The sequence below is a fragment of the Chlorocebus sabaeus genome, chromosome 26 (genome assembly GCF_047675955.1).
Source record: "Chlorocebus sabaeus isolate Y175 chromosome 26, mChlSab1.0.hap1, whole genome shotgun sequence".
NCBI lineage: Eukaryota > Metazoa > Chordata > Mammalia > Primates > Cercopithecidae > Chlorocebus > Chlorocebus sabaeus.
Genome location: NC_132929.1, coordinates 57,534,478 through 57,559,192, shown reverse-complemented (window position 1 = coordinate 57,559,192; position 24,715 = coordinate 57,534,478). Strand labels below are relative to the sequence as shown.

General features: G+C 41.2%; 1 protein-coding gene across 1 annotated transcript in view; it reads left to right on the top strand.

Annotated features, from left to right (window-relative positions):
- Positions 1-631: 631 nt before the first annotated feature.
- Positions 632-24,715, top strand: part of TMC3 (transmembrane channel like 3) — a 40,927-nt gene continuing 16,843 nt past the window's right edge. Inside the window, exons 1-11 of the mRNA XM_008015644.3 lie at positions 632-812; positions 2,031-2,177; positions 6,427-6,502; positions 11,176-11,257; positions 14,054-14,160; positions 15,034-15,132; positions 15,243-15,385; positions 16,870-17,017; positions 17,699-17,742; positions 21,608-21,755; positions 23,893-24,002. Coding sequence (XP_008013835.3) covers positions 724-812; positions 2,031-2,177; positions 6,427-6,502; positions 11,176-11,257; positions 14,054-14,160; positions 15,034-15,132; positions 15,243-15,385; positions 16,870-17,017; positions 17,699-17,742; positions 21,608-21,755; positions 23,893-24,002 — 1,193 coding nt within the window. The 5' untranslated portion in view covers positions 632-723. The remainder of the gene's footprint in view (positions 813-2,030; positions 2,178-6,426; positions 6,503-11,175; positions 11,258-14,053; positions 14,161-15,033; positions 15,133-15,242; positions 15,386-16,869; positions 17,018-17,698; positions 17,743-21,607; positions 21,756-23,892; positions 24,003-24,715) is intronic.

Genomic DNA, 24,715 nt, shown 5'->3' with positions numbered 1-24,715 from the left:
GGGTTGATGCGTTATTATTTCTGCAATCTACTTTCAAATGGTGTGTGGTAGGGGAAGGATACAAACAGAAATAAAGCAATTGTGGCAAAATGTGGCAATTGGTAAATCTAGGTTAAGAGTGTACAGATATTCCTGGTATTGTTCCATCAGCATTTCTCAGGGTTTGACTTTTTTCAAAATAGAAACTATGTTGAGAAAAAAACTAAATAAGAAAGAATAAAATGTGATGGTTGTGCCTCTCTTCAACTCCACTGTGAACACAAGCAGGGTCCTTACTGTCTCTAAGCCTCTTCGATGAGAGTAAAAAACTGGGGAAATTAAGCCTTGCCTTTTGTACTCCCTCAGTGTTTTGTGAACATCAGCCATGGTCAAAGATGTAAAGTGTTTTGCAAACCATCCAGCATTGTCAGGGCATAAGGGGTTAACGGATGTGATCATTTGTGCCGCACCAAGCGATCTGTAGATCGCCAGGTCAAACCTTTGGCTGTCTAGACTCCAGCCAATCTGTGCAGCTACAGCCACCTTAACATTGCATATGCATGACTGGCCTCCTGGATTCTTCCCTACTCAGAGCACCAGCTGCAAGCACACAGTCTTGTTCCTGAGAACCGGCGGGCAGAGCAAACTCCACTGCTTCTGTTCAGAAACCTCAGAACAGACCCTTGCCTGCTAACTTCCCAGCTCTCTGGCCAGCTTCTGATCGTTAGCAGTCTGTTGACTCCCATGAAAACCTCAAAGGCATCCCAGCGCTACAGAGGCATCCGGAGAAATGCCAGTCAGTGCTACCTCTACCAGGAATCTCTGCTGCTCAGGTGAGCTAGCCCCATTCATCAGCTGGGCAGAGGAGTCAGGTGTGTGAGGAAGGAATGCGTGGGTCACCAGAGCCAGGGAAAAAGTCCCTGTCCTGCTCAGTTTTCCTTCAGAATGAACTCAGAATCTCACTTCTTCAGGTTGTGGTACAACTAGGATGGCAACCTCAGCAATGGGCATGGAGGGAAATGGTTCTTCTGGTTGTTTCTTGACCAGGTCAGAATCCGAAAGCTTGCATCCCAACCTAGCTTTATGGCTGGCCAAACCCACAGATATGTTTCCCTGTTTTCTCTATGTTCACTCAATCAGCAACATCAAGAGAGGGTGGATAATATGTCTATCATGATAAATAAAGTGTTTATTGGAAAAGCCTTCAGGCTAGTTAGAAGTGGATGAGAGTGCTATTCGAGTTTGTTAAATATTTATAACAGCTGCCCTTTAATTTGACGAAATTGAAAAAAAAATCTCCTCTTAATGGGTAAAAACAATATGAATTAGAAAATGACAAAGGAAATCTTTTATTTCTAATAGTCATAGATGAATGCTCTTAACTCCTCTCAAAAAGTTGCATTAGGATAAAGCATATTAAGTGTAACTGGGAGTAAATGTTGCTACATGTTGGAAAATTGTTCCTCTTGAGAGTATCTATGTCCCTGAAATATCTCGCCCATGTAAATTTATTTAGCTAATCTTTCACTGGTGGAAAGATTCTGGTTCTGCCTTGGTTATCTCAGGTTTAAAATGAATTGACCTGAAAGGGTGAAGAGGGGTTTCTAAGTGGCAGAAGTTTTGATTGTATTTTATGTTACCTTTAGAATTGGGGAACAGGAGTCCTGCCTCTAAAATAAGCTGATTATTTCAATAAGCCTGAAAAAGAAATTATTTTGCCTACCCGAATTGCTGCTACTCAGGAATCCAAGAGTACATAAGTACTCTCTTGTCTCATCTTGTGTTTTCTGATAATATCATGCACCCTGAGAAATCATTATCTTCTAATGACCCAGTGGAAGTAATTGAATCCAATAAATGTTTCAACAGGCTACTGACACTACCAAATTATCTGTCTCTTTGGGTCCCTCCCTTTACACAAACACACACAATCATGCACAAACACATACACATTTCATACAGATGACCTGAACTTGTGCCCAGGGCAAGATGATCTTTGCTGGAAACAATTCTTCTAATCAGATTTCCTCCTTAATGCCCTGATCATTCAGCAACTTGGATGACAGCTTTAGTGCTGATGAAACAGGGGACAGCAATGATCCGGAACAAATCTTCCAGAATATACAGTTCCAGAAAGATCTCATGGCAAACATTCGCTGCAGACCCTGGACTATGGGACAGAAGCTGAGGGCATTGAGGTAAGGGCCTCAATGGCCATTATTGATCATTACAAGTATGCTTTCCGATAAACCACTTTGCCCTGCCCATAGGAACGAGGATAAAGACTCATGTGAGAGAGGTGGCTCAGTCACTCTTGACCTGACTTAGCAAAGTCACAAAGGTATCTGAGAGGTCTAGCTGGTCCAGAAGCCAGTTCCTCTGTGTGTGCGTGTGTGTTTGTGTGTGACAGAGAGAGAGAAAGAGAGACAGAGAGACACAGAGAAAGAGAGAGTATAAAGAGTTGTGTGTCTGTGTTGGGTGTGTGTGTGTTGGTGGAGAGTCTTTTATCTTCTGCCTCCTTTCTAAACACTAGATTTTAATATTCTCTCCAAGCTCGTCTCGCTCACTAGAGACAGAGCAGTAAGCCAATATGAAAAGAGATACTCATTTTAGCTGCTTGGCTATTACCACCCTCTGAGTAAAAAAATAATTGACAAAAAAAAACCTTTATAGGAAGCCAGATTATTATGATACTTAGAGTCATATTAAATAGTCTGTCTATACAATAAAGTGCTAAAGATTTAAAAACATATTCCCTGATTCAAATACTACCTTTACCAATTTCTATCTACGTGACATTAATTTTCTTAATGTCTCTGAATACCAGTTCTTTTCTTTTTTAAAGTTGAAGCGATGGTGAGGAACAGCCCTTAACTTCCTGCAGTCCATTTCCAAAAATGTCAACCACTAAGCTCTCCGGGTGTTGTTAAAAACTCAAAATCCCTGATTGCTCTCAGACCTACTGAATCAAACCATGGGAGACGGTCCTTGTATTTTTAACATGCATTTAGGTTGATACTTTTGCACATTCAAGTTTGAGATCCGCTGATAGCAGTTTGTTGAAGGAATACATGGAATGAACTCTGTGAGTGCTTAGCATTGTATCTGGTATATAACAGTCACTCACTAAGAGTGAGTAAAGAATAGTGATTCTGATGCCTGGGGTCACAGCAAAGGGAGTTAGCAGAGTAGCCTTCATGGACTGTACCATTGAGCTACTGTGACCTGTGCTGTGGAGCTTCCTGGCAAAGCAGACACTACACCTGATCATCAGACACCTGCTGTGTAGACAGAATCACTGCCCTATCATCATCGTCATTGCTCTTTTCTAGATGCCAAGCAGACATCTCTTTACCTCCATATCAACCATGTATTAGGCTTGCATTTCTTTCCCATCAAATCATTTGTTCCTTAGATTTGCATTCCAGGTGATGTTCTTCCAATCTGACCAGACTGCTCTTCAGGTGACTGTGAAAGATAGCTAAAGTCATCCGTAGTTTTGATCCTCAGAAGGTTCCAATTAATTTTTCTTCATGCGCCTTTCATGTCTGTTATCAGCTGCTGTTGTTTCCATTTCTTTGAGTAAGGATGGCATTATATCCATTTTTCAGACAAGAAAGTTGATACTCAGAGATGTTAAGAGACTAACCCAAGCTACACAGTTTCTGAGTGCTAGAATTAAGCTTTAAATCTAGAATTTCTGATTCCAAGTCCAGTGTTTTCTTGTATTGAAACATAGTAATTTCACCAAAGTAATCATTGGAGCAATTACTCTTTAAAAAGAAAAGATATAGGTTCTTGGCCGGGTGCGGTGGCTCACGCCTGTAATCCCAGAACTTTGGGAGGCTGAAGCAGGCGGATCACAAGGTCAGGAGATCGAGAGCAGTCTGGCCAATATGGTGAAACCCTGTCTCCACTAAAAATACAAAAGTTAGTTGGGCGTGGTGGTGGGCCCCTGTAGTCCCAGCTACTCAGGAGGCTGAGGCAGGAGAATTGCTTGAACCCGGGAGGCAGAGGTTGCAGTGAGCCGACATTGTGCCACTGCACTCCAGCCTGGGTGACAGAGACTCTGTCTCAAAAAAAAAAAAAACAAAAAAACAAACAAAAAAAAAAACAAAGGCCTAGGTTCTATTAGAATTTTGCTAAATCATTCCAAAATGATGATGATCAATTGCTATCTGAATAATAGGTGGTTAAGTCTCTTTAACTTTGAGGGCAGAGCAGAACAAATGGTAACTTTTCTGTCAAGGCACTTCAGAAACCAAAGAATAAGCCAGGCCTTCTGCCATGTTGCTTGGCCCATGTGACACATCCAGAGCCCCAAGATGGCTGACACCAGCCATGTGTTCAGCCAGCGGCCAGGGTCTCAGGGTGCAGCTGGCCCTCTGAGCACCTCCGATATCTCGTTGCCACACATATCTCCTCTCCATCACCTTGAGAAACTACTGAAGCAACACTTCCCTCACTGGACTTGCTGAGGCTTATCACAGTGCTTTTGTGGAAAGTGCAAAAAAGCACCGAACCCTGTCTGCTTGGGAATCAAGGGAGCGTAGCGGGATGCAGATGAAAACAGAATGAGCTAACCCTGAGTCTGGAGCAAGAGTCACCTGTCTAAGAGGATACAGGACATGCTTGTTTCCCCTGTAGGGAAGCAAGTGGTCAGTTCCTATGAAATCAGCATAGGTCTATGACTGGGCCTTGGTTTGGGCTGCCCCTCCCTGCTACCTCCACACCTGATCACCCCTCTGTTATAGCTCCTGTCACACCCACTCTCCCTCAGTCATTGTCTTTAAAGATCTCTGTCATCCCTATTAGGTAGTGAACTCTTCCAGGGCAGAGACTCTGGTTTTTTGTTGTTGTTTGTCTTGAAACATGATGCCACTCTCACCCAGGCTGGAGTACAGTGGCTGGATCACAGCTCACCACAGCCTCAAACTCCTGGGCTCAAGTGATCTTCCCACCATGGCCTTCCAAGTAGCTGGGACTACAGGCATGTGCCACCACACTCAGCTAATTTTTTTATATTTTTGTAGAGATGGGATCTCACTATGTTGCCCAGGATGGTCTTGAACTCCTGGGCTCAAGTAATCCTCCCACCTCAGCCCCCCAAAGTGCTGAGATTGCAGGTGTGAACCACCCCACCTGACTGAAACTCTGTTTTAGGCAACTCTGTATTCCACTATGCTTGACCCAAAATAGGTGTGCATAAAATGTTTAAATGTTTTCAGAAAAAAATAAAAAATAAAGATATAAAATGAATTGTTACTTGACTTTGATAAGCTTTTACTTTTTAAATACTTGCAGTAGACAGCTCTATTAAGATGACCCCAACATGGTAGTCATGGGACGTCAACCTTGCTCCTGACCTACATTTTGGTTCTGGCCAGAATGAAGTCAATGCATTGGCTGGGCTATTAAGATGAAGATGTTGCAATGGTAGGAAGAGAGATCCAAAACCAAGAACTCTGGTTAGGTAATGTTTTGGAGAGATCATCCTGTCTGTGGATAAAGGAATTGGCTTGTACCTTGTGTTTTCCAAGGAAGGACTCAGACCACTGGGTGTTATTGGGGGTTGCTGTGATGCACAGACCAGAGCACCCTCCCAAGTAAACCTGTCAAACTAGCAAAATGGCTAATTCAGAAGAACTAAGTTCTTCAACACTGAACATAATCAAGCAGAGCACGTCCAACCATCAGATAATGAGCATCTCTACATGGGGTGGTAAATGATTAGCTTACCTTGACGGTGACATTCATCTCTCTAAGAGCCTTTGGCTTCAGTCTGTCCATGGCACTAACATTTATTTTCTAATCCTGTTGTTCATTTAAGGTGTGAATTTAACTGTCTATCCCAATGAATTTAGTCCATTTTCAGGACTGAATATTTAGGCAGAGATATCAGGTTAATTCAATACAGTGATCAATTAGTGTGTTAGAAGTTTGTTTGCGGTGAATCAGATTGTTCATGTCTATGTAGACATGACTTTCTTGCTCCCATTAATCAGACACCAACCTTTACTTAGGCAGATTCTCTGAAGCGAGGTCTGATTTGCACTTTTAAACAATTGACTGCAAGAGGAAAGTTGCTAAGTGAAGAGGTCGAGATGCACGTGTCTGCCACCAGGATTTCCAAAGCTCAGAATCCCCAGTCAAGCACCAGAATCAGTGAAGGCCTTTAAGAAATTCAGTTGTAGCTAATTTTGGTATAATTTCATCATTTTCGATTATGCATCCATTTAAATATTAAAGAAAAAAATTTTAAGGCATTTTCTGATTACCAAAAATTAGACGATGAAGTATTTGTGTAACTCCATTCTCTCACGGCATCTCGTGCTGTATCATTTTTCAGGACAAGATGGCAACCTATTCCTGTTGCATTTTTACACATTTTGCAGAAATTGTAAGTATGATAAAATTGTGTTCACCATCATGTTTTTCTTCTCTTAGACGAGCGAAGGACATTGTACTGAAGTTCGAAGGGAGGCTGACCAGGACCCGAGGCTACCAAGCAGCAGGTGCAGAGGTAAAGAACACACATGTAGCCGGGCGCAGTGGCTCACACCTGTAATCCCAGCACTTTGGGAGGCCAAGGGAGGTGGATCACAAGGTCAGGAGATTGAGACCATCCTGGCTAACACAGTGAAACCCTGTCTCTACTAAAATCACAAAAATTAGCTGGGTGTGGTGGCAGGCTGAGGCAGAAGAATGGCGTGAACCCAGGAGGCGGAGCTTGCAGTGAGCCTAGATCGTGCCACTGCACTCCAACCTGGGCAACAGAGCGAGACTCCGTCTCCAAAAAAAAAAGAAAAAAAGCACACACACAGACACAGACACACGTGAACACTGTGGTCTCCAGAGCCAAGAAGTTGTGTTTGCCATCACACTTGCCATGATACACAGGTTGCGAGTGCCAGTCTATAACACAGCTGTAGATCAGAATAATAGAATTGAAAAGTATGAATTTCCCAAGACTTGAATTTTAGTCCTAGATGCCTTCCCTTCCCAATTGTGTGAAACTGGGTAAGCCTAATTCATCAGGGGAAAGGATAGCAAAAGTGATCTAGCACCTTTCCTGAGTTAATCCCACCCATATTCGTAGGTTTGATTCACTGTGTCCCTGTATACAGCTGTATTTCTTACAATGAGAAAGTTGCAGGTATATGGCAATGCTCATTTTATAATACAATGTTAAGGTTTTTGTTTGTTCTTTTTCCCATTCAGTTACTTAAAGGAAAAGTATACATTAAAATTATCTGTTTATAAAGTCATTTCATAAATCTGTAGAAAACAAAGAAAAATAACTTCTCCTTCTATACCCTCTACTCCCCAATATAATATCGTTTTAGAAATTTCACATCAGTCATTGCATAAATATATTATTTTCATACCATAGTAATTGTAGTGTATATACATTTTGCTTCTTTTTTCACATAACACCATTATGTAATTTTTTTCCATGTTGCTATATAGTTTTTATATTTAATGGTTTTCGATGACTGTGTGGTATTCCATCAGATAAATGCATATTAATTTAATTAGTCATTTGACTGCTGGTGGATATTTAAAATGCTTCTAATTTTTCATTACTATTAATAGCCCTACGAAGAACATCTTTGCACATATAGATTTCTCTGTCTTTTTGAATTTTTTTCTTAGGGTGAATGCCAGAATTGCAATCACTATAGAAAAGACTGTGGTCCATTTTTTGGCTTTTGATAAATATTTAAAGGTTATTTTCCAAAAGCCTTGATGATTTATATTGCCATTATTAGTCTCATAATACCTGCACCAATGTTGATTATTGTATTTTTTGTTTGTTATCTCAAGAGACAATAACTGACAGATATACTCTTTTTAGATTCTCTTAAACAAAAATATTCTTAATATAGCTTAAATAAAAGCTGGTCATAAATTTTACATGTTTGAAAAATTATAAAATATCAAAGAATCCCTAAGGACACATCTTGTCATTCTTTCTTTTTACTCTTCACAAAAATCTTCTTTAAAATTTGAATCTGTTTTTATGACCAAATCACCCATGACTCCTTATTCCTGCCATACTATGATGGAGTTTATGAAATAAATTATCTTTTTATAGACATATGAACTACCAAGCTCTTTTATTTTCTCTAAATAAGCTGAAATGCTACAGGAAATAAAGTATTTCACATGAATTCAAATGACCTATAATATAAATAACAATGAAAAGCTATTGGGACTTTTAGCAATAGTAAACTCAGTATGAATTAAAGGTATAACTTGATAATGGGCTGAATTATTAGAAGCAGAGTTTTTATATTGAGTAAGGTAATCCAAACTTTTATCTTGCTCCTCTCTCCTCCATCCTCTTCTGTAAAACGCTCAGCTCATGCTAACCCACAGCTTGTACTGGCTGTTCTCCCCTTTTATAAAGCTACTCTTCCCATTTACTTTTAATTTTCCTTTTCATTCAAGTCTCAGCTCAAGTATGACCTCCTCAGCTAGACCTTCCCTGATTGTTGAAAGCTGGGCCTTCTCCCCCAGTCCTAATAGACCGTGTCTCACTGTGGCATGGATTTGCTTGTGGCTGCCTTGTTTCTACCTGAATGCAAACTCCAAACCAGCTGACATCTTGCATGTCATGCTCACTATCTGCAGTCACAGGAAAACACAACCCAGGTGCTTAATACGTACTACGAATAAATATACTTTTCGTGAACTGTCATACATATTGTTAGATCTGTATGATACATACATGTATAATGATACATGTATAAATATATATGTATGTATGTATGATACATGCATGTACCACATATCTAACAACATGTATGACAGTTCATGTTGACATGTTGATAAGTCAACACAATCTAGGTGCTTAACACATACTATGAACAAATATACTTTTCATGAACTATCACATATGTTGTTACATATCTTCTGGGTGGACATGTAAGTCTTTCCAAAGACAGAACTTTTTCTTAGCTAGCAAAGTTCAATAACCCAAACCCACAATTAGGATCTATTCTTCCAAGTTTAGTTTTCTTTGTTTTGATTTTGCTTTGTTCTTAAATTTTGAATTATTCCTGTTTCAAGGCTTTTGCCATGGAGATTTGGTATAAATCATCAGAGAAGCATGAAATTATTTCCCCCATGCCTTACTGAACATGTTATCAACAAATCACCTTTTTCAATCACATTTTCCTTTAAGAAGTTCCTTTGGGCCAACTTGCATAGACTCTTATTCCCAGAATGAGCATCTTGGGCCATTCAATCCAGTGCTCTCTAACCTGAGTTCGAGGACCCTGGTTCCTCAAGCACTACTGGTGGGGTGATGGGGGAGATTTTTTACCCCCACCTACAAAAGCTGCCCTACCTTAGCCTGTTACATGTATGAAAATTCTCATACAACTTTAAATTTAAAGAGCATTCTGAATGCCACTAATTGAATCTGACTTCTTATACAGATGGAGAAATGGAACCCAAGGAAAGAAAATAACTTCCCCAGGGACACATAGTAAGATAGATGTGAAACTACAGCTAGAACTCAGGTCTCTGGCTTTCCGCCCCGTGCTTCTTAGTCTTCAGGGATTTAAAATGAGCCAGAGACTCAAATGCTTTCCAACACCAAACCCTTGCCAAAGGATGATGGAGCACCCCTTCCTCTGGATACTGGGGTAATAAATGATCAGAAAGCCTCCATCTCCCTCTCTAGGCTCTAGGAGACAAGCCAGGTGAACAAAATTAAGGTAACGTAAGGTAGGATATGATAAACATTATGAGAGAGAGAAAAAATTATTGCTAGGGGAGTTTACAAATATGAGAATTTCTTTTCTGGCTGCAGAGATTTTGTGTTCATGGGAGTGACTGTATTTGAGTTGGCTCTCAAATCATGAACAGAAGATGAACAACTTCTGATAAACTTCTGATAAAATTCAGATTTTCATTTACAAGCAGCCATTCTGGCCTCAGCAGACATGTCCAGAATGACATTATCATACGTGTCTGTACCGGGACCATGTGCAGTCTTATAGCTCAGAATGTCATAATTACATTTGTAATCCCTCTTTCTGCAATGATATCATTTACTTCCAGCACAAACCCAGATTGTGTGTGTGTTAAAATGCACAACCTGCCAACTTTGTTGGAAGCAGAACTAGTGTCAGGGCATGTCTTGTTTTATTCCCCTTTAAGAAATGTTTTTTAAACTTTTGGCAACTGCATCTTAAAAACATAAGACATCTTTTTTTTTTTTCTTTTTTTTTGAGACAGTCTCACTCTGTCACCCAGGCTGCAGTGCAGTGGCACAATCTCAGCTCACTGCAACCTCCGCCTCCTGGGTTCAAGCAATTCTTCTGCCTCAGTCTCCTGAGTAGCTAGGTCTACAGGCACATGGCACCACGCCCGACTAATTTTTGTATTTTTAGTAGAGACTGGGTTTCACCATATTGGCCAGGCTGGTCTCGAACTCCTGATGTCATGATCTGCCCACCTCGGCCTCCCAAAGTGTTAGGATTACAGGCGTGAGCCACCGCACCCGGCCAAAACTACAAGACAAATTTTTAGACCTTATACCCGACAGCTCTATCCAGGAAAGAGGCTGTAGCAGGAGGTGAGTCACACATTAGAGTGGGGCTCATTTTCAGGGTAGGCTCTAGACTCTTGGTCCTTAAACAAGGATGTGCTTGTAATCACCTGGGGAGTTTGTTAGGCATCCAGATTCCTGGGGCACATTCTCAGAACCCCCTTAGGTTTATGGCAAGATCAAGCGGATTTATTCATATATCATTCCTCAAGTAATTTCTACTGTGTGTTGTGGTTTTAAGATGTAATTGCCAAAAGTTAAACTTTTTCTTTTCTCAAAGAGCAAGAGATACCCCGCGTCAGGAATGGGATGGCTAATGCAAACTGCAACCCTATAGAATACGCACCTCAATACAGATACCACGGACTGGGTGGTGTCTATATTGAGGTGCGTATTCTATGGGGCCGCAGCTTGCATTATTTATCCAAAGCCAGTGTCCATTCACCTGGTTAGGAGCACAGAGAAGGGAGCTACTTTGGTTCTAGTGCAGCTTAAAGGCCTATGAAGCCATAATCCATAATTAAAGGGATTACCAGAGGGAGTGTCTGGTATACTACATTTAGGTGCCTAGTACTGCACAATCATTGCCATCTTCATGAATGTGACATCTAATCCTGACCCCTCTTGTCTAGCTCTGGCGGAAATTTGCTCGTCTCGCCTGTAACTTTGTGGTCATCTTCATTCCCTGGGAAATGAGGATAAAGAAAATCGAGAGTAAGTATTTACACTTGGAGAGTGGAGCAGGAATGCAATGCTAGTGGCCAATCACAGCCTAAGGAGAGTCTGCTGTGTTCTGGTCCTTATGCTGTGCAGCTGAGGGCACTCTTATAGCAGGGTCACTGGGCTCCACATGGGACAACAGACCCAGAAGACAAGATACCTGTCCCCACCACCTGCCAGGATGGGAACAGTCTCGACGTAGGCCTTTCCACATTCCGCTGTGGCTCTGTTGTTCTCTCCCAGTTCATTCCTTCAGTCAGATAAAATGCAAACCCCGAAAGGATCAAGAGAAAACCTATGAGGATGAATAAGAGGGTAGCCCAGGGAACTGCAAAACACAAATACAAAAATCTGCATTTTCATAGAGATAATTGTGCCCATTTAGAAAACATGCGCCAATAAATAAATCATGTCCATGATCACACTGACACACACAGTATCTGGAATAGATTTAACAATAAGTCCAAAGTAAAGGAAACTGTAAAATTATACCACAGGATATAAAAGTCTTGTTAAAACGCATACAAAGATTTAATATATGGAAAATGTTAATTTTCCCAAAATTAATTTACAAGTTTGATGCAATCAAATAAAAATCTCAATGTATTGTTTCTAAGTATTTAACAAAATGATCATAAAACTTATAGGAAGAAAAATATCCAAGAGATTAATTTAAAAAATATAAAGAAGAATGCAAATGAAGTTGTAAGATCAAGATATTAAAATATATCATAAAGCTACAACAGCTGAAGCAGTATAGAATAGTGTGGGAATTGACTGGCAAATCAAAGGAGTAAGCAAAAAGTTCAGGAACAGATAGGAATACACTTAGACTTTTAGAATTTTAGCATGCAATAATTATTGAAGTCAGTCTGAATTACTGCATAAATATCACTGGAACAATCGATTCAATTGTTTCAAAGAGTAAGTTTAATTCCTTCACTTAAAATTCCATTACACATTTGAATAGACAATAGATGTTATGATTGCAGAATGGAGACATATCTAATCATAAAAGTGAAGGAGGAAAAAGTACTGTTATATTTAATTATCTAAAAAAGTAAAATTTACATACATAAAAAATAAAGCTAAAAGTTAGATGACAAATTGGGAAAAACATGTTGAATATTTAAATGGATCAAACAATTTGATATGCTGGCAGAAATGTAAATTAGGACAGTATTTCTTTTTTAAAAAGTTTTAATATGTACCAAAAGTCTTCAAAATGTTACATACTTTGGTAATATGCTTCCATTTCCTAAAAACAAAACAAAATAAAAAAAACAAAAACAGAGAAAACCATAATAAACTAAACAAACAAGGCTGCAGCCGCTGCCATTAGTGCTGTACCCAGGTTGCCTTTCCTTGGCTGGTCTACCCTTTCCTCTGCTGCTGAGTATGGACTGCTTGCCACTCAACTGCTCCCCTTCAGGGAATTGTCCCAGGACTACCTCCTATCACACCAATCCCACACTCACCAGCTGGAGTTTAGAGGCAGTGACCATTAACAGAGCAGGATTCAAGTCTGATCTCTTGCTCCCAGTGGGACCAACTCAGTGGTGCAATTCATGCTGCAGAGCTCCTGATGGGATAGACTCAGCTAGGCTGCAGCTAAGATGGTGCCCTTCCCTGGCTCTTTCCCCTGACCTTCCCTGACTCCTTCACATCTTCTCTATGGAGAGTGCTTCCTCAACAAATCACCTGTAGCCAAATCCCTTTCTCAAGCTCTGCTTCTAGGAAACCTTATCTTAGAAATTATTTATTATAGAACTATTCACCCTGGTGAACAGTTGGAAATGTCCTAAATGTCAAGTCGTGGGGAATAGTTTAAATCAGTTATGGAAAATTCACTTAATGGAACAATAAAATTTATGTTATAGAATAGTATTTTTGGCAAGAGAAAATGCTTGTAATATATTGATAATTGAAGATGTATGCTGGAGAGAAATGCCAATCTTATACAAAAACACTATTTGTATAGGATAATTGTGGAAGGTTACACTAAAAGTTTAATAGAAAGTAATTCTAATAGTGATTTTAATTTAGTGATCACAGAATAGGTAATTTTTCTTGTCCTTGTGATGTTTTGTGTTTTGCTACTCATTATGACAAACATAAACTAGATTTGAAATACAAATTTAAGAGTTTTTCTTTTTTAATGACATGAAACTACCTACTCCAGAATGTTGTGGAATTGTTGCCTACGTCCTCATCTAAGTTATTCTATGCTCCTGGATTTTCTCAATAGATATAAATTTGTTTTTACTATGCTTTTTATTTTAGAATAAGTTTAGATGTATAGAAAAGTTGGAAAGAGAGTTCCTTTGTACTCTTCACCCACTGTCCACTATTGTGAGCATCTAGCAAATTGTGTTTTATCTTGAAATTAAGGCAAAAAAACCCTTAGCAAAATCCTTGAAATTCTCAAAATGATGCAAAATAGATAAGAAATATGCCAAATTCTTAAAAGATGCCGATACTTGTTAACATACATGAAATATTAGAAATTTGATAAGACCATTTTAGATGAATATGTCATTAGGGAAGTGACTATCGAATAGCATTTTAGGCAAACTAGAGATTTTTCCTGACTGTAAAACTGATAGATATTCAGGGGCATCTTGATCTGTCTAAGTTAACACTCGGGAAGGAACACCCCGATTGGTACAATAATGGCATTCTTACTCTATCTCCTGTGGATGTAAGAAAAGTTATGGTGTTCTTTTTGTAGGATTTCTTGCACTATGAGGATTTTACTTAAACCGTTCTCATTATCTTGTCTGTCTTTAGGTCATTTTGGATCTGGCGTTGCCTCCTATTTCATATTCTTGAGATGGTTATTTGGAATTAATATTGTGCTCACCATTATGACAGGTGCTTTTATTGTCATTCCAGAGGTAAGGTGTTTCAGGAGAGAAAAAAGTACCACTCGTTAAAAAGAGGAGACATTACAGCAGTCGCATAAAATGGCTCCTCTGGTTGTCATTGTGGGGAGGAACATATATGTGTTTGGGTAAAGCAGGGCTTGGCAAACTTTTTCTGTAAAGGGCCACAGAATAAATACTTTAGGCTTCGTGGGCTATTTGGTGTCCGTCACAATGACTCAAATCTGCCGTGTAGCACAAAAGCACCCGCAGACAGTATATCAACCAGTGGATGTGGCTGTGTTTCAATACAATTTGATTTATGAATACTGAAATTTGAATTTTATATAAATTCTTTTGATTTTTTTCCCCAACCACTTAAAAATGCAAAACTATTCTTAGCTCTTGGGCCATACAAAAAGGCCACAGGCTGGACTTGGCCAACCAGCCAGTTTGCCAGTCCAAAGTTGAAATAATATCCAGACCATGTACATTATTCAGGTTATGGGTACACTAAACCCCAGACGATATAGCACGATATATCCATGCAACAAAACCACACTTGTGCCTCTTACATTTATATAAATTAAAGAAATAAAATCCATTTTCAACTAAACGTTATCCTCAAAAAGTAAATGGGTCATTTCCCAACAGGGGCCTTAATAATCCACCTGTAGAAACCATGTCTAGCTGAGAGAGAGCACACCCAGGTGAGCTCTAGTCAGGCAAAAAGAAAATCTGGCCACCCAAGATTAATTTTTCATTCATGAAAATCAAGCAGAAATCCACCCCCCTGGAGATCTCTTATGTGTGGCATTTTCACAAGCACATGGAGATCAATCTCTCATTTTCTCCTGGTCCCCTCCCACCCAGAGGACCACATAACATGCCTTCCTCTCTCACCAGCTGATTGCAGGCCAGCCCTTTGGAAGCACGGCCAGAAAGACCATCCCCAAGGAGCAGGTTTCATCTGCCCAAGACCTGGACACCGTCTGGTCTCTGGGGGTGAGGTTGATGCTTGGCCACACTTTTGTCTTGAAGGAAGGGGTGGATGGGCCACAGTTCTGAGACCTGGGAATGAGAACCAGAAATGACACTGAGTGTTTTCTTTGCAGGGCTACCTCCAATACTCAGTCCTCTTCTACGGATACTATGGCAGGGAGAGGAAGATCGGGAGAGCTGGCTACCGGCTGCCCTTGGCGTATTTCCTAGTGGGGATGGCAGTGTTTGCTTACAGCTTCATCATTCTTTTAAAAAAGTATGACTGCTCGATTTCTCAAAATACATATCAAGCATTATGATATGTGTAATGTTATCTAATCTTGTCAATAGCCCTGTAAAGTTAAGACATAGCTGTATCCATTTTACAGATGAGAAGACCAAAGCTAAAAGAGGCATGTTCATTTTAACAAGTACTTATTGAACACTTACTGCTTTGTACTAGGTCCTATATTAGGCCTGGAAATACAAGAATCATATAGATTTACCAGTTCATGTAATTTTAGACAATGCAGTAGCTGCACTAATAGGGACATAAGCAATATGATCTAGGTGGCCAGAGGTTGCAGAAAGCAAAACGTCCTCCTTTGGTTGTATGTTTGTTTGCCTGTGATCTAGCTACAAATTTTGCAAAGGCCAGCCTTGTGTGTGCTGTGATGCAGTTGGCACCTCTAGGTCATCACTGGAGGAGGCAAAATGCAAAAGAAACAATCTGGTGGGATTAGGAGCCCTGCACCACCCTCACTGTGAGACCTGCAGGAGCTCACCTTCCTTCCCTGGGCCTCATCTGTAAAATGGGCACGTTGGCTCAGAACATCACCAGGTTCCCTTCTGGCTTACCATTCCAAGCTTCCGTGTGGGAGCTAGAGAAATGCAGACTGACAAGGAGGCTCCAAACCCCAGGAAAAGCTGGCCCCACCCACGCTGGCTCACCTGCTGCTTCTGCTTGATTGTGTAACCACCTTTCATCGCCCTACCCACTTGTGGAATGTTAGCAAAATGCAGATAGAAGCGGTTTGGGGTAAAAAAGACAATAAGCAAATAAACAATACTTGAGGATGTGCATAATGGCCTGGGGGCCTTCAGTTCCCCTGAAGCTTTCCAGGTTAGCTCCTGGTGGCTTCCAGGACCCACGTCGAAGACTCGGCCCTTTACTAGACATACAGTGTAAGAGACAGATTAGAACAAACTTGGAAGCAAGAAATATGGATGGAAAGGAGAGCTTATTGCAGGAGAAAGGCTCTGAAAAGTAGGGAGAGTTTCACCTAAGGAGGGTTCATGACTCCTGCCTTCAAATATCTAAAGAAATGTGTGAAAGAGGGACCCAGCATGTTATGTGGAGTCCCATGGGGTAGAGTTCCCATGGGAAGGAGCTCCAAGAAGACTGATTCAAAGGAAATACTTTTATTTCACAATCACAGCTGCACAGAGATGAGAAAAGCTGGCTCCTGGGGCACACACACCTGCAGTGACCTGCTGGGTACCACAGTGGGGGGACTCCTTGTCAAATGAACTCATACAATAATGGGCCATCACAGTTTTCACGCTGTTCCAAACTGTTGCTGAGGTCACAAGCACAGGCTGAAATCCAGTCGGTGCTGTGCTGTCCAAGCCGTGACCTGAGGAGCTGCGTCCACCCAGTGGGGAGCAGCCTATTCTAATTCACACAAAGGCTCCATGGGTGCTAGCTCCAGCCCCCTATTCCTGAGACTCCTATAACCTGTTTGTGCTCCTCTTTGGCAGGATGGCTAAGAACTCCCGCATGAGCCTTGCCAGTGCTTCCAATGAAAACTACACCTTCTGCTGGCGGGTGTTCTGTGCCTGGGATTACCTCATTGGAAACCCAGAGGCTGCAGAGAGCAAAACAGCTGCCATCGTGAACAGCATCAGGGTGAGTGAGTGGGCCTGTGCAGCCTGCGGGGGTGGGCAGCCCGGGGTCAGAGCCAGCCGCCAGTCCTCAGCTGGAAGCCAGAACCATCCTTTTCCCATTGATGTTCATTGTCCAGGGCAGCTGTTTCCAAAGTGAGGCGAACATGCTCCAGGAAATGTACCAAATGACTCAAGGAAGGGAGGGAGAAACATTTTGAAACTTCTTTCTTTTTAAATTTTTCCGTTTTATCCTTTTAAAATTTCAGTTTGTATATTTTGGATAATTTACATAATGGATTATTACCATGTTGCATGTATATAACCTGAAAATGAATGAATACATATATGTGAGGGATATAGACTTTTACTTCTAACTTAGAAAATAATGCAATCAAAAATATTCAGAGACTTAGCTCTATTGAACTATACAGACAGCTAAATGGTGCACTATTTTGAGAAAAAAAATTACTTAATTTAAATTATTACAGCCATACTATCACCCAATCCCTCTTCCCAACCGCCAATATCTTTTTTCAATTGATTATTAGATCATTGATATCTAATTCATTTACATCAATTGAATCCTTCAGAATAAAGTCCTAGACAATGAAGGTATGAGCTAAATTACTGGGTAAATTATTTCTAATGATTTATAATTAATGATGATGCTAAGCTTTTATTGCTGTATGTATTTTTCTTAAAGGAAGCTATACTGGAAGAACAGGAGAAAAAGAAAAGCAAAAACCTGTAGGTATTATTACTCCCCATGTTGAATTCATTGATAAGTTTTGTTTTTAGTTTGGTACAAAAACTACCAGATCATCTATATCTTATTTTGATAATTGTCAGGCAGCTCTTCTTTCTTCCTTTCTCATAATGTGATCTGAGGGAACTGAATGATTTTTTCCTTAGCAATATTTAGGATGACTTCCTCCTTCCGTAGATCCTGTAATAAGGGTGAGAGGGTCTGAAATTGACCAGTTTCTTATTTCTTACTCTTTTACTTAGATAATAAAAGAGGTACTTTGAGCACCAACTTATGCTGTTAAGACTAGCTTTATTTAGAAACAAGTCATAAGACACAAATATTATCCAGTTGATGTTCACAAGCCTTTCAAGATGATTTCCTAGGTTCAAGATTCTTCTCGAGATCTTGAGAGCTATGCTGGTGAGGGTGAAGCCCTTCAACCAGAGAACTAATGAAAGGGAAAGCCATTCCCAGGGAAGGGCAATGGCCCTGACTTCATGGAGACAGGTAGATCTGTTCATCCCACATCCTTACTGGTTATTTAGCCCTCATGATTACTTTCTACAGTGCCGAAAGCCCTTTCAGAGGACTTGTAGAAAAGGATATGGGGAATTAAGGAAACACACCCAGCCTCTGGAATAATGACGGAGCTTAGGGAGTGGGAGAGGAGTCGAAAAGGGCTGTCCATAGGGAGTCAGAAGACATGGATTCTAGTCCTCTCTTTGTCATTGATGTCGATGACCTGGGAAATGCTTCTGAACTTCATGAACTGGAAGTTCCTCACCTACAAAATAAAAGTATGGGATTCTGCCATCTGATTCTCCCTCTGTAGTTCTCCTCCACCAGAGTTGGTAATAATAATAACGTACTGTGCCATGTTGTCATTTTTACCAAGCAAAGTGACATTTATCGTCTCATTTGGGAATGTTTCCTCACTGTGCAAATCAAGGGCCAAAACACATGTAGAGGGAGGTATTATGACCCACCCAAGGTCCCCAGTGGGTAGAAATTTCATGGAGAAGATGGTATACCTTGGGTGCCCCTTCAAATCCTCTTGGCCATACCTTTCTCCAGCCCTTGCTACTGGGCAGGACTGTGCAGGCTACCACCAGCTGCATGCATGTACCCCTTGCTGGTACCCACTGTTTGGTGCCCCAGGGATCTTCTGAGGCTGCTGTGTAGGGCATCCACAAGATCCCAGTCAACACACATGCACATGCAACCAAGAGGCTGGGTGCAATGCTGGGAGTGAATGCTCATGGAGCTCCCCTGGACCGCTGGGAATAGAATAAATGCTTTCCTATTTCGCACTGGGCAGACAGTTCTGTCCGGCATTTCATAAGTCCCTCAGAAGGCCCTGCATTTTCCTCTAGCTGCTGCCAGCCCCACTGCATATCCTTGTACTGATGGCCCCTCTCTCCTGCTCCACTCCAGGACCTGCACTCCTGGTTTCTGGGATCACTTTCCACATAAACTACCTACAAAAAGGCCTGGGATTCCAGGCCTTAGCCAGGCTCAGACAAGCTCCAAAGTTGGCAGAAGAAGGTACCTTCAAAATAGGCCAATCGAAGTCAAACAGGGAGTTGTTCTCCAGTGTTAGAAAAAAAATGGATGTGTTTCAGTTAAAACCAGAAACATGTATGTAAGTACTAGAATCATTACTGATTCACACATCCGCCCTCACTATCAGAGGCATATGAGAAGTGAGACCAAATTAGGAAAGAGATGAGCCCCGTGTCTCCCACTAGTTGCTCCTTTATTTACTTATTCATCTAGCAAGTATTTATGAAGCATCCATATATGCTAAGCCTGTTTTAAGAGCTGAAGATAACAGCATTGAAAAAGGCTAAAAAGCTTAGAGCTTTCTTCTAAAGGGAAAAGACAATTAAGAAACTACCAAAGGAATACAGTCAGATGTTGCATAGTGATGGGATTGCATTCCAAGAAACGTGTCTTAACACAATGTTGTCCTTGTGTGAACATCATAAAATGTACTTACACAAACCTAGATGGTATAGCCTACTACACACCTAGGCTATATAGTATAGCCAATTACTCCTAGGCTGCAAACCTGAACAGCATGCCACTTGTACTAAATACTGTAGGCAATTGTAACACAATGGTATTCGTGTATGTAAACATATCTAGACATAGAAAGGTACAATAAAATGTGGTATAAAAGATTTAAAAATGGTACACCTGTATAGGGCACTCACCATGAATTAGCCTGCAGGACTGGAAGTTGCTCTGAGTGAGTCAGTGAATGAGTGATGAGTGAATGTGAAGGCCCAGGGCACAATTGCATACTAGTGTAGACTTTATAAACACTCTATATTTAGGCTACACTAAATTTATTTCTTAAAGTTTCTTTCTTTAATAGTAAATTAATCTTAGTTTACTGTCACTTGTTTATGAACTCTTAAATTTTAAAAAACTGACTCTTTTGTAATACTTAAAACACAAACACATGGGACAGCTGTACAAAAAACATTTTTCTTTGTATCCTTATTCTACAAGCTTTGTCTTATTTTGATTTTTTTTTTTTTTTTTTTTACTTTTTACACTTTTTTGTTAAAAACTAAGACCAGGCCGGACATGGTGGTGTGCACCTGTAATCCCAGCACTTCGGGAGGCCAAGGTGGGCAGATCACCTGAGGTCAGGAGTTTTGAGACAAGCCTAACCAACATGGGAAAATCCCGTCTCTACTAAAAATACAAAAATTAGCCAGGCGTGGTGGCAAGCGCCTGTAATCCCAGCTACTCAGGAGACTGTATTGCTTGAACCCAGGAGGCAGAGGTTGCAGTGAGCCGAGATTGCACCATCGCACTCCAGCCTGGGCAACAAGAGCAAAATGCCGTCTCAAAACAAAACAAAACAAAACAAAAAACAAACAAAAAACAAAAGACTAACACACACATTAGCCTAGGCCTGCACAGGGTCAGGATAATCAATATCACCGCCTTCCACCTCCACATCTTGTCCCACTGGAAGGTCTTCAGGGGCAATAACACACACGGAGGTGTCATCTCTTATGGTAACAGTGCCTTACCCTGGATGCCTCCTGAAGGACCTGCCTGAGGCTGTTTTACAGTTAACATTTTGTTTTAAATAAGTAGAGGTATACCCTAAAATAATGATTTTAAAAAGTATAGTAAATACCTAAGCCAGTAACAGCCATTTAATATCATTATCAAATATATATTGTACATACTTGCATGTACTATCCTTTTATACAACTGGTAGTGCAGTCGGCTTGTTTACACCAGCATCACTACAAACATGTGAGGGCAATGCATTGTGCTACAATGTCGTAGGCCGTAGGAGTTTTTCAGCTCCATTATAATCTTATGGAACACCGTCGTATAGCATTCCGTCATTGACCAAATTGCCATTGTGCAGCACATGACTGTACAATGTCATATTCATTATATGGGATGACAGGCAGAATCATGTGTCCTCCCTTCCTCTCTTCTTCCCTGCCTTCCTTCCTCCCTCCCTCTGCTGAACACATTTACTTGAATTCCTATATCTTTAATGTGCATACCACAAGACTCCAATTTTAAGTAGCAAAGCTAGAACTGAAACCCAAATAACTCTGTCTCTAAAACCAGAGGCGTTTAATTGTCTGTCTGTTTGTTTCAAGCCCCACTGATGCAGGCTGAATTTATGACTGGTTGTTGATCTCTTAGGAAATGAAGAATTCTAGGGTATGGGGTGAGGTGGGCTAGAAGAGCACTGATGCTTCAGGGCAGAGAATCCTCTTGGCAGTGGATGTGTTCCAGTCCCCAAGTAGTGTTGTCTTTGCATCGCGGTGCTGTGAGCAGGACCCTGTGTGCTGTCCTCATGCCTGCTTCTCTCCCCAGGGCAGTGACCATCTGCCTGAGGATTATTGCCAACATCCTGGTGCTTCTCTCATTGGCTGGAAGCATTTATCTCATCTACTTTGTGGTGGACCGGTCCCAGAAGCTGGAGCAGTCGAAGAAGGAGCTGACACTTTGGGAAAAGAATGAGGTACCAACTGCCATTACCCACAGCACCCTAGAAAAGAGACATAGCCAGGCACGGTGGCTCATGCCTGTAATCCCAGCACTTTGGGAGGCAGGTGGATCACTTGAGGTCAGGAGTTCGAGCCCAGCCTGGCCAACATGGTGAAACCCTGTCTCTACTAAAAATATAAAAATCAGCTGGGTGTGGTGGTGCACACCTGTAGTCCCAGCTACTTGGGAGGCTGAGGCAGGAGACTCTCTTGAACCCAGGCGACAGAAGCTGCAGTGAGCCAAGATCATGCCACTGCATTCCAGTGTGGGCAACAGAGTGAGACCGTCTCAAAAAAACAAAAAAAAAAATGAAAACACGAGAGAGAGAGACAGAAAAGTAGCCTGCCTCTTTGTTCCTTATGTGGGTTAGGTGGGAATACCTCTAGGAAAAAACTTTAGTCCTCTTGTCCTAGAGCACGGACTAGAAGGACTTTGAGCCAGAAGGGCAATTTTATTCATCTCCTTTGGGAAAGAGTTTGATTCAAAAACGCCTTCGAGCATTCACCCTGTTCTCTACCTTGAGCCCCACCGACAGTGTTTTGCCTTTTGCCCATCTGTTTCTTCACATCCCTGTTCCACAGATTGATTCTACCTGCAGATTGGAATTAACAACTGCACATATTCCATAGCATGGATTAAAGTTCACCAGGTGCCATTTGTGAATATTTAGGTAGTTTCTGAATATCTAAACGACAAATAATGCTTCCAGAACCAGCTCTACACAAATGGTTTATTTTTTAAACAATCATCTTCCCGCCACCTCCATTGTGTGAATATTCTCATAAATAGAAAATCATCAAGTGAATGGTTATGAATAATTTTGGAATTCTAAATATTCATTTTAAGACCATTGTCCTGAAAAGTTGGCCCAATTTATCTGTATAGATTTGAAAGGCAGAAATAGCACAAAAACCACCTCTCAGATCATTTCTATGAAAATTATTACCCCCTGTTGGGATTTAAAAAGAAAGGTGTGTAAGATGGTCATCAATTTACCATGTGCATATTTATCAATGTACAGTAATTTATCAAAATCTGAGTCTACTCTACCCTAGGTAACCTTTTCCCATGCCTCTATTTTATGCCAATTGAATTACTGTGTACTTGTATGTTTACAGATAGAAATATGAATAATTTTTTAAAGATATATTCAGAAATTATTTCTTATTTTATCTCAAACATCTGTACCAGCTAAAACTCCTCTTTCTTCTGCTGTAAGTACAGAGAAACAAAAGCCGGGCATAATTCTCTAGATAATTAATCTTCCATGTACAGAAAGAATATTACATTACCTCTCAGGCTTTCCTTTTCTATTGGTAATAGTTGCAGTTATTTCCGTCTTCCATCCAAGGTCAGGGAAGTATAAATACTGTGAGATGGTAATTGGGGAAATTGTGGCAGAAATGTTAGTGAATCCTTTTTGCTTTTTGAGTCAAGGTTTCAGTCTGTTGCCCAGGCTGGAGTTCAGTGGTCCAATCACAGCTCACAGCAGCCTCGAACTTCTGGGCTCAAGAAATTCTTCTGCCACAGTTTCCCAACAAGCTGGGACCATAGGCATTTGCCCCTCCTTTATTTTTATTGGTAGAGATGGGGTCTTGCTGTGTTGCCCAGGCTAATCTTGAATGCCTAGCCTCAAGCAATTCTCCTGCTTCAGCCTCCCAGTGAGTTGGGACCATAGGCATGTGCCAGATTTTTTCTTTCTTGTTTTTTTTTTTGGTAGAAATGGAATCCTACTGTGTTGCCCAGGCTGGTCTTCAATGCCTGGCCTCAAGCAATTCTCCTGCAGCCTCACAAGTCTCCCAAAGTGTTGGGATTACAGGTGTGAGCCACCGCACCTGGCCTAGTGAATCCCAAATGGCATGTATGAGTGTCCTCAGAACATTTAAGGAGAGTTCAAAAAAAAAAAAAAAAAAAAAAAAGGCCATGATAAAGTGGTGGCCACCTTTTGTAAAAAGCTAATTAGCAGAGATTTGGGGAGATTTTCCATGGAGGATCCAAGGACCCTGTGGATACCCACTGATCCAATATTAGGGAAAGAGATCAAATGCACATGGTGAGGCTTGATCAGGGGTCCTGGGAATGCCTGGCTCTGGCATGTGCTCTCTCAACAGGTCAGTGTGGTGGTCTCCCTCGTCACCATGATAGCACCATCAGCCTTTGACCTCATTGCTGCCTTAGAGATGTACCACCCCAGGACCACGCTGCGCTTCCAGCTTGCAAGGTACAACAGTCCTGCCCAGAAATGCCACCTGTGGCTCACCCATGTGCCCACTCACAGTGGGAATGTACGTGCCTCAAGAACCAGGGCTTGCTTCTTTTCTCTCAGACACTCAGCACAGAACTTTACGTATGGATGCAACTCAAGAAAAGAATAACCCAAGAGGAAGGATAGGGGAGGAGGCAGGAGAATAGAAGGAGGAAGGGAGGAGGGGACCAGGATGACAAGGGTAGAAGAAATGGATGAAAAGGAATGAAGAAGAAGAAGAGGATGGGAGGAGGAGGAGAAGGGAAAGGAAGAAAGGAAGAACAGGCAGAAAAAGAGGACACAAAAGGGAACCAAGGGTTGGGTGCAGTGGCTCACGCCTGTAATCCCAGCACTTTGGGAGGCCAAGGCGCGTGGATCACCTGAGGTCGGGAGTTCAAGACCAGCCTAACCAACATGGAGAAACTCTGTCTCTACTAAAAAAAAAAAAAAAAAAAAAAATAGCTGGGCGTGGTGGCGCATGCCTGTAATCCCAGCTACTCAGGAGGCTGAGGCAAGAGAATCGCTTGAACCCGGAAGGCAGAGGTTGCGGTGAGCTGAGATCACGCCACTGCACTCCAGCCTGGGCAACAAAAGCAAAACTCCAAAACAAACAAACAAACAAATGAACAAAAGGGAACCAAGAAGAGGACTGGCAGTGTGTTTGGTTTTCCTCACTGTTCTGTTTTCTC